The sequence below is a fragment of the Calidris pugnax genome, unplaced genomic scaffold, assembly GCF_001431845.1.
Source record: "Calidris pugnax isolate Ruff unplaced genomic scaffold, ASM143184v1 scaffold71, whole genome shotgun sequence".
NCBI classification, from domain to species: Eukaryota; Metazoa; Chordata; class Aves; order Charadriiformes; family Scolopacidae; genus Calidris; species Calidris pugnax.
This window is the reverse complement of record NW_015090882.1, coordinates 3,159,977-3,169,023: the sequence shown is the minus strand read 5'-3', so window position 1 is coordinate 3,169,023 and position 9,047 is coordinate 3,159,977. Positions and strand designations below refer to the sequence as shown.

At 46.1% G+C, this 9,047-nt stretch overlaps 1 protein-coding gene across 1 annotated transcript in view; it reads right to left on the bottom strand.

Moving 5' to 3' along the window:
• Positions 1-9,047, bottom strand: part of LANCL2 (LanC lantibiotic synthetase component C-like 2 (bacterial)) — a gene marked incomplete at its 5' end in the record, with an annotated part of 39,744 nt that overhangs the window by 4,053 nt on the left and 26,644 nt on the right. The window contains 3 exons of the mRNA XM_014946959.1: positions 3,424-3,496; positions 6,495-6,671; positions 8,764-8,946. Of these exons, the coding sequence (XP_014802445.1) occupies positions 3,424-3,496; positions 6,495-6,671; positions 8,764-8,946 (433 nt within the window). The remainder of the gene's footprint in view (positions 1-3,423; positions 3,497-6,494; positions 6,672-8,763; positions 8,947-9,047) is intronic.

Here is a 9,047-nt window from a genome sequence, read left to right as displayed (position 1 = left end):
AGGGCCCATTGCTGGCTCATGGGCATCCTGTTGGCCACCAGGACTCCCAGGTCTTTCTCAGAGCTGCTCTCCAGCAGGTCACCCCCAACCTGTCCTGGTGCAGGGGGTTATTCCTCCCCAGGTGCAGCACCCGACACTTGCCCTTGTTGAATTTCATCAGGTTCCTCTCTGCCCAGCTCTCCAGCCTGTCCAGGTCTCACTGGATGGCAGCACAGCCCTCCAGCGTGTCAATGACCCCTCCTAGTTTTATGTCATCAGCAAACTTGCTGAGGGTACATTCCATCCCTTCATCCAGGTCATTGATGAATATACTGAAGAGGACTGGACCCAGCACTTACCCCTGGGGAACACCACTTGTTACAGACCTCCAGCTACACTCTGTGCCCCTCATCACAACCCTCTGTCTTTCAGCCAGTTTTCAATCCACCTCACGGTCCATTACTCTTCATCTGTACTTTGCACAGGCAACCAAGTTTCACAAGAAACGATCAAAGGCAAGAACCAAGATCTCTCTGCTACCACCTTTTCAGCTGCACAACCTCAATCCTACTTCCATTAAGAAAAAATAAATCCCAATGTGGACTGTCCCTCACAATTTGAGCAGCTCTTGCTCCTCGTTTCACTGGTTAAAAAACAAAGGTAAAACTTTATCATGCTTGCCACAAACAGATTCATTTGTTTGCTGTTCTTCAAGAGGTCATCCAAAGCCTGAAGCACTAACTCTCGGAGCGACAGACAACAGAGGCACCCTGGCAGCAGGGCAGCACACAAATACAAGCTCAGCTTTAGGGTCTAGCTAAAATCCTATTTTCTGAACACCGAAGCACATACATAGAAAAGAACCTTCCTGAAATACAGCATCTGAGGCAAATGAAACGCTTCAGCCAATCCTGTAAGATGCATGTGCAACTTCCACTGAAAGTGTGCTTGTACGTGCAGAATTGGGACAACTTCACACATCATTTTGGCTACAAAAAAAAAAAAAAACCCAATCAAGACTTTTCTGTCTCAAATTTGAGACTCCTAGATATTTTTTTTTTTTAAATAAATCACTGAAATTTTTGGGTAAAAAAAAAAAAAAAAACCCAATCAAGACTTTTCTGTCTCAAATTTGAGACTCCTAGATTTTTTTTTTTTTAAATAAATCACTGAAATTGAAAAAAGCCTAAAAGAAAAGCAGTATGTCAGCATTAAGGCACGAGTCATCCTCTTGTTGGCGTCACTTCACCTTCTCAACAAACTTTGAAGCTCCTACACACCAGGTTCCCTCTACCAGGGCGTGCAAGGGAGCTCTCAGGAGGAAGAATACTTACACTTTTCTCCTTCAAATGTTAAGACAATAACTTAATAATTCAGAAGGGGTGAATATAACTCCTCCTCCCTTGCGTTCACACCTCGGATGGGTTTATTTGTAGGATAATCTTATTCGGTGCCCTGTAATTTCCCGTATTTGGGGTAGGTGGCACACTAGGCTCATCCTTCATGAGGTGGAAGCCCTACTTGAAATCCTGCTTGGGTCTATGATTCCTTGGTACCGTGTTTCGCCAACATAAGGATGAGATAAGGAACAGAAAATAAACTACAAATAAAAATACAAAGCTCTAGGAAAGTATTTAGGAACATCTTTTGAACTTACAGAGAATCCCTTAAGGACTCGGCATTTCCTTTCTGTTCAAGTGATTTGCAGCCCTGAGGAAAGGGACTTGGGGGTGCTGGTGGAGGAGAAGCTGGACATGAGCAGGCAGTGGGCAGCTGCAGCCCAGAAGGCCAATCCCATCCTGGGCTGCATCAAAAGATGCGTTGCCAGCAGGTCCAGAGAGGGGATTCTGCCACTTTACTCTGCTCTGGTGAGACCTCACCTGGAGTATTGTGTGCAGGTCTGGAACCCTCAATATAAGAAGGACATGGACCTGATGGAGAGGGTCCAGAGGAGGGCCACAAGGATGATCAGGGGGATGGAGCACCTCTGCTACAAGGACAGGCTGAGGGAGCTGGGGTTGTTCAGCCTGGAGAAGAGGAGGCTCCAGGGAGACCTAATAGCAGCCTTCCAGTACCTGAAGGGGGCCTACAGGAAGGCTGGGGAGAGCCTGTTTAGAAAGGCCTGCAGTGACAGGACGAGGGGCAATGGCTTCAAGCTGGAGGGGAACAGATTTAGATTGGAGATTAGGAGAGGGTTCTTCACTGTGAGGGTGGTGGAGCACTGGAACAGGTTGCCCAGGGAGGTGGTTGAGGCCCCTTCCCTGGAGATATTCAAGGAGAGGCTCGACGAGGCCCTGGGCAACCTGGTCTAGTTGGGGGTGTCCCTGCTGACTGCGGGGGGTCGGACTAGATGGCCTTTGGAGGTCCCTTCCGGCCTGGGAAATTCTATGATTCTATGATTTGGGTTCATGTTAAAATCACCTTTTCCTTGCAGCAGAGTATTGCAGCAGAGAAGGTCTGACAAACCAGCAACTACTTTGAGACCCCCCCTACCCACAGCTGCTCCTCTGCCCCAGCCCTCGGCAACAAAAACTCTTGCCCAGACTTCTGTTCCTTTTCAGCAAAGAGGCATCAGCCACAGCAGGTATTTGTTTAAGAATGACAAAGGCAGTGGCTTCACAGGGGAGACTGCTGAAATGCAATCAAAAGTGTAAGTTGTGATAGTGAATGGATTTCTATTGCATGAAAAGAAGCGTGGCCAGCAGGTCCAGGGAGGTGATTCTCCCCCTCTACTCTGCTCTGGTGAGACCCCACCTGGAGTGCTGTGTCCAGCTCTGGAGTCCTCAGCACAGGAAGGACATGGACCTGCTGGAACGGGTCCAGCAGAGGGCCACGAATATATCAGAGGGATGGAGCACTTCTCCGAGGAGGACAGGCTGAGAGAGCTGGGGGTGTTCAGCCTGGAGAAGAGAAGGCTCCAGGGAGACCTTACAGCAGCCTTCCAGTACCTGAAGGGGCTACAGGAGAGATGGGGAGGGACTCTTGATCAGGGAGTGGAGCAATAGGACGAGGGGTAACGGTTTTAAACTGAAAGAGGGGAGATTTAGATGAGATATTAGGAAGAAATTCTTTGCTGTGAGGGTGGTGAGACACTGGAACAGGTTGCCCAGAGAAGCTGTGGCTGCCCCATCCCTGGAGGGGTTCAAGGCCAGGCTGGATGGGGCTTGGAGCAACCTGGTCTGGTGGGAGGTGTCCCTGCCCAGGGCAGGGGGTTGGAACTCCATGATCTTGAAGGTCCCTTCCACCTCTAACCATTCTAATATTCTATGATTTTTTTGTGTCCCCCATCTTTCTTTTAGGCAGAGGTGGTGGTAAGGGGTGGGTCTATTTTTAATAGCAGAGGAACCCACCAAAGATTTCCCAGCTCCTAAGAACGAGCCAAAGCTGTGAGGCTGCCTGTCTTTCCCATATAACACTATCCCCTTTGCAACACCATCACTTTACCTTCAAAGAGAGAATAGGGCCGGTCAGGAATGCGACATCCATGTGCACCATACTCCAAACACCATTCAGCAAACTGGGGAAAACATAAAAAAAACATATTTTTAAAATCTTTTTTTTAATTTAAGACTGTTTGATGCAAGCTGCTTGAGTACCTGCGTATCTTTAATAGGTACTAAATGTAAAATATCATTAAGCAGAGACACAATATAGAAATCACTGTCTGAGATCGATTTTGTCCCCCTTCACCCATGACGAGGCTGCAATTAGGTTTCAGGATATGTATTTCCACAGCACAAATTTCAGTTTCATAACAATTAAATTAGGCGGGCTCTACTTAACTACTGTTTTCTGTCTACTTCTACATGTCGATGAGAAATGCTATGAGAACAGATATATTCAAGTTTCAAGGGGAAAACTTTTTAATCCTGTAATACCACTTTCTTGTCTGTCTTGTTGCTTAATTTATCCACACGCTCAGGACTCGGGGTTGGTAACTGCATTTTGGTTTTCACCAATTTAAAGCATTAAATCTCTATCCACCATTACTTAGTTTTATTTATTTTCTCTCCCCAAGCCTTATGAAAATGACAATTATGGTCATCACAAGATGGAATACCATTAAAAAGAGCTACCAGTGTCTGCCTTGTGTTTGATCAGCATTGCTGGAGTAGCTCCATTGGACACACATGACTTAGGAACCACATCTGGATCCATTTCATGGCAACCATCTCTTTCTCCTTTAGGGTTCCCCCAAGCACACAGGGAGCCACGGGTTCCCCTGCCATTTCTGTGCTGGGAAGCAAATCACTACCTACTGAAAATGCAGCATGAAGATTCCTGCAAAGCAAAGACCTGAGAGGTCTCTCCCTGCTCCCTCTGCAATTTGGGCAACCTGCGAGCCAACTGATCGTCCTGCTCACTGGATGGGAGCATCCCCCACAGCCACCAGTCTGCTCAATGGGAGGATAACGGGTAGCATCTCCTCCCTCCTTCCCTCCACTCTCTTCCTGTTGAAATCTTTATCAGGGGATGGATTTGTCTTCTCTCAGTAGGGGGTGTGTGTGTGTTTGTGTGAATGTCTTGTGGAAACCCAGCAAAAAACCACACAAACACAAACGTTGTGGTCCACACTGTTACCGAGAACTGAAAAAACATTTTTGGGCTCCTCCTCTCCTGCCCCCAAGTACAAATCTTCAAACTAAGGTTTAATTTTCCACGTAATCTTGTCTTACGTGTGCAGACAGAACACGTTTATGGCTCGTTTCTAAACTACAACCAATTCTTGCAACATCCACATCTTCTTGCACACAAGCCTGTATTGCTGCTGCCAGCCCGGGAAGTGCAACGGAAATTAAAAAAAAAAAAAACAATTAAAAACCCCCAGGCTACTGAAGCACAACCATCGTTTACAAGTTCATAGCTTCAGCACAACTCACACATCCAGTGAGCCCCACTAATATCTTTGTTAAACCAAGGGGACAAAAAATAAATCAAAATCTTCTAGCAGGAAGACACCTGCTGTACTTCGTCACATAGACTGGCCACGCTTGCTATCAGCAGTGGGTTAATCCCAACGCTGAGTGGCACAGGGCTCGGATGCCCTGGATGCCACATCCCCTTTTCTCCTCTCACAGGCAGGACAGCTTAGGAGTGCCTCGTCCTCCTGGGAACCCGTCTGATAACACTGGAGAAAACGTGCAAAGCTGAAAGGGAGAAGCACAAACCAGGGGTCTCCGTGAGCCACAGCCTTTCGAGCTCTTGTGGTTGGTTGGTGAAACGGTTTCATGGTTCCCCAAGAGGTACCCAGGGATTCCTGGACACGTTTCCTTCCCCTGGGCCTCGTGTTTTTGGTGTGAGTGAACACCCTGGGAGGGGAGCCACCTAGTTCTCTCAGATACGTGCCTTCAGGCACCAACGTAACCGCATGTTTGGCTTCCCCGCATGCAAAGAGAAAAGATTTCAAGAAGGCCAGACAAGCAAATTCCTCTGCCCGTTTCGAGATCTCCCCTGCAAGAGTCTGAAGGGCCTGAGTCAATGCTGGAGATGCTGAAATGCAGAATGGGTGCAAACATGCTGCCAGACCTGCTGGGCACCTTCAGCAAACAGTCTTTGGCCACTGTGCCACGTTCTCCATCTCAAAGGGATTTCAGGTACGGAATTGAGTCTCTTTCTTCTTTGCCTTTGAAGCAGATACACTTGCTTTCCTCTAGCTAGGTATGGAAGAACGTCAGGGCTCCCCTGGGCCAGAAAAGCAGCACCACCAGAAGCTGCCAAAGCTGCAGAGAGCCCCAGGAGATGTACTAGCACGGAGGATGACAGGGAGAGGCCAAACACCAACACCTGCTTGATGCTGTGGCTCACACATCAGCGGTAGCTAAATAGCTATGTATGCAATACGAAACCTAATACCCATTAAGTAAGCTCAAAAAACCCACCCAACAAATCAAACAAAGCAGAAGCCTTATGAGATGAGGAGGAGAGAGGCTGAGAAAGCCTTCCCCTTGGGGTAACTGCTAGCATTAACAGAGCTGCCAGCAGAACCTGGACGATTCCAAGTGGAAAAAATTCTGAGCGTGTCTTTCTCTGCAATTTGTATTAATGAAAAAAAAAACAACACAAAAAATCTAAGTGAGCAATTTAATAACTGCAATTCAGAGCTCTAAAAGCCCCAAACAGACACTAGTCTGTAAACAAGTAATTACAGAAGACTACAAACAATACCGCTTGAGGAGCTGAGGGCGACAGCGGATGTCTCAATGGACTAATTAGCACCACATACCATTAGTCTGTTATTGTTCGGGCAGACTGACTTTCAGGCTCTTAATTTCTTCTGAATACGTGTTTAGTTCCGAACATTTGTGGGTTTCACTGGGAGTATTAGACGGTGCGTGCCCCACGTACACAGCTGAAGGCATCCAGTCAAGGGGTGAGACGAGGGGAGCAAGTGATGGGACACTGTGGTCCCACCAGCTCTAGCACACCACAGCCTACTCTGATCACCTTTACTCCTGCCACGGGGGTTATGATGTGAAAAAGGAACAGTGATTTTGTTAGGATGCTGCAGAGCTCACCTTGCAAGCTCGGTAGAGGTACTTTTTGTCCTGAGTTAGGTTGTAGAGAGACAAGAAGGAGTAGCCATTGCCAGCAGTGCCATGGCAGATCCCGTATCCTTTTCTCAATAAACCTCTCTGCCAGATGACATCGCTACAATCCATAGCATCTTTCAAGTATTTATCCTCTTTAAAAGTCTGTGGAATGAAAACAGAGAATAAACACACATAAATTGACGGACTAATGAAAACATCTCTCAGGTAGAGCTTTCTTTTGTTTCACTGTTGGTGTGAGGGTTTTTCCACACATAACCTATTTTGAATTTTAATAATCCATTCATCATAGACTTGCCTTTCTTTTCTTACTAAGTTGTTTCTCCTTTCCCTGCATGGAAGGAGAAAGAACTTCTCAAGGTTTGCTTCTGAAATTAGGACGCCCAAAGGAAAAACTCGAGTTCGAGGCCCTTGGCTCTAAAACCTAAAATCTATTTAAAGGGTACCTGGTCTTTTTCACTTCTCCCCTCTATTCCCAAACCACAACATCATTTGATTTGAAATACAGAAATGTACTTATTGCCTCCAAGAAGTGTAACAACAGAATACTGGCCATCATATCTGGGCCTAAAGGGCTAGATCCTGGTCTTCCTGAGTAATTCTTCCTGGTTACTCACCATCTGCCTTCAATTCCATGTGAAAATGCACACGAATATCTCTCTGCGTAGCACAAGGCTATGCAAGGAGGAACACTCACAAGTACAAGCAGGAACACTCCGTTACCTCGATTAGTATTTCTATTGTAAACACTCACAAGCACTAGCCAGTTTGGGCAAAGAACCAATTTTGCAAAGTTTATTGCAACTAAAGTGCATTTTGGACACAGAGAGCCCATCAAGAGAGCAGAAAACAAAAGCAAGTGATTTAGCTGAACACCACCAGACTTCCACCTTTATAAGGCTACTTTTTTGCTCCCTTTTGCCTAAGTCACTCTACAGATTAATGAGACCCAAAAGAAACCCAATTAAAAAATGGTAACTAGTGCACTGCTGTAGCCTCAGCCCTTCAGAGGCAGCATCCCCTGCCAGGCTATTTAATAAGGTAACAGAAGCAATTAACATGCAAGATTCTTAAATCCACAAGCTTGATAAAGAAAGTCCCTCTCTCTGAACAGGGTTTATCAGCTACTTAGCTGTAACATTTCAAATTAAGGGCTGGCAACAGCACTTGATTTCCAAGACAAACACTTCTGTCTGTTATTGCAAGTCCCCGTGCTTGGTATGAAAGCAGAGCCAGCAAAACATACTCCAATTTTTCTTACTGCTTCTTCAGAAAGCGGAATATAAAAAGAAAAGCATCATATTCCCCATCACCTTAAATAAAAAAAAAAAGGCCAGGAAGGAGACTGCTCAACAGAACTTGGTTCTACCCCTCCTATCTCCTGCCAAACATTTTGTGCCGGGGAAAGCATCGTGTTGAGAAAAAAGGGGGGGGGAGAGGGTGGGAAGGGGTCTGCAGTGTTAATTCAGCCTCCTACCACAGTCCAAAGCAAAAGCAACTGCGACTGCTGCGACGTTCAGCAACGCTGCGAGACATTTACAGTTGGTATTTCAGGTAGCTGCATGAGGAACCGTTCCACAAACCCAGCCTGCTTTTCATCAGCCCACCCAGAGGCCAAGCAGGGAATCTGCCAAGGCGGGCTGTCAAAAGCAAGAATCAATCTGCATAAGTTTAATTAAATGGCACACTTCCAAACGTCATGCAAATCAGAAGCGCACAACAGGAGAGAGAGAGAGAGCAAACCTAGTTAAGGATGGATAAGAGCGAATGCTGGGCTTGTGGGAGCTCAGTGGTTATATTTATGCCCTAGAAGGGGCCTGGGATCTTTGCTCTGATGTTCTCAAGAGCTATATCTTAATAAAGAAGTAATTTATGGAAGACATTCTTTGGCAAGACACATGAAACCACGCTTTTGAAAACCAACGTGATTTCTTCAAACTCTTGAGATGAAAATTCAAACAACTTAAGTCAATGTTCCCACACCCAGCACTCCAATATCAAATTGTTTCACTATATGGCTCTTCTCCAAGAAAGCCTAAAGTCTAGTAACTACTGACACCGTAAGAAGCAATTTCACCCACTTATTTCCTCTTTACACCTCTTTTGAGATTTTTAGATGCCTAGCCTAGGGTTCTGGTTTGAAAGCCGAGATGTAGAAAGATGTAAAATGCAAGCCTTTACAATCTTAAGGTGTCTCTCTGTAGAAAGAGGTTTCTAGGAGCACAGAATGATTCACCTTATAAGCTTGCATGAGCATGTGGATGACTCCGGGGGCCCCGTGGCACCAGTGAACCAGCCTGTCAGTCTCGTTGCTCAGGGACGACGGGTAGTTCCCAGATCGGAATTTTTTATGACGCACGTAGTCAATGCTGGGCTTCACCAGCTCTGCCAGGGTCTCCTGGTCCACCTTTGCAATTGGCTAAAGAAAACATTAAAAAAAAACAAAAAAAACCAAACCGCCGTCAAAACCATGAACAGAAAGATGTAGTAACAAATTGTGTATCAGCATTAATTCTATGA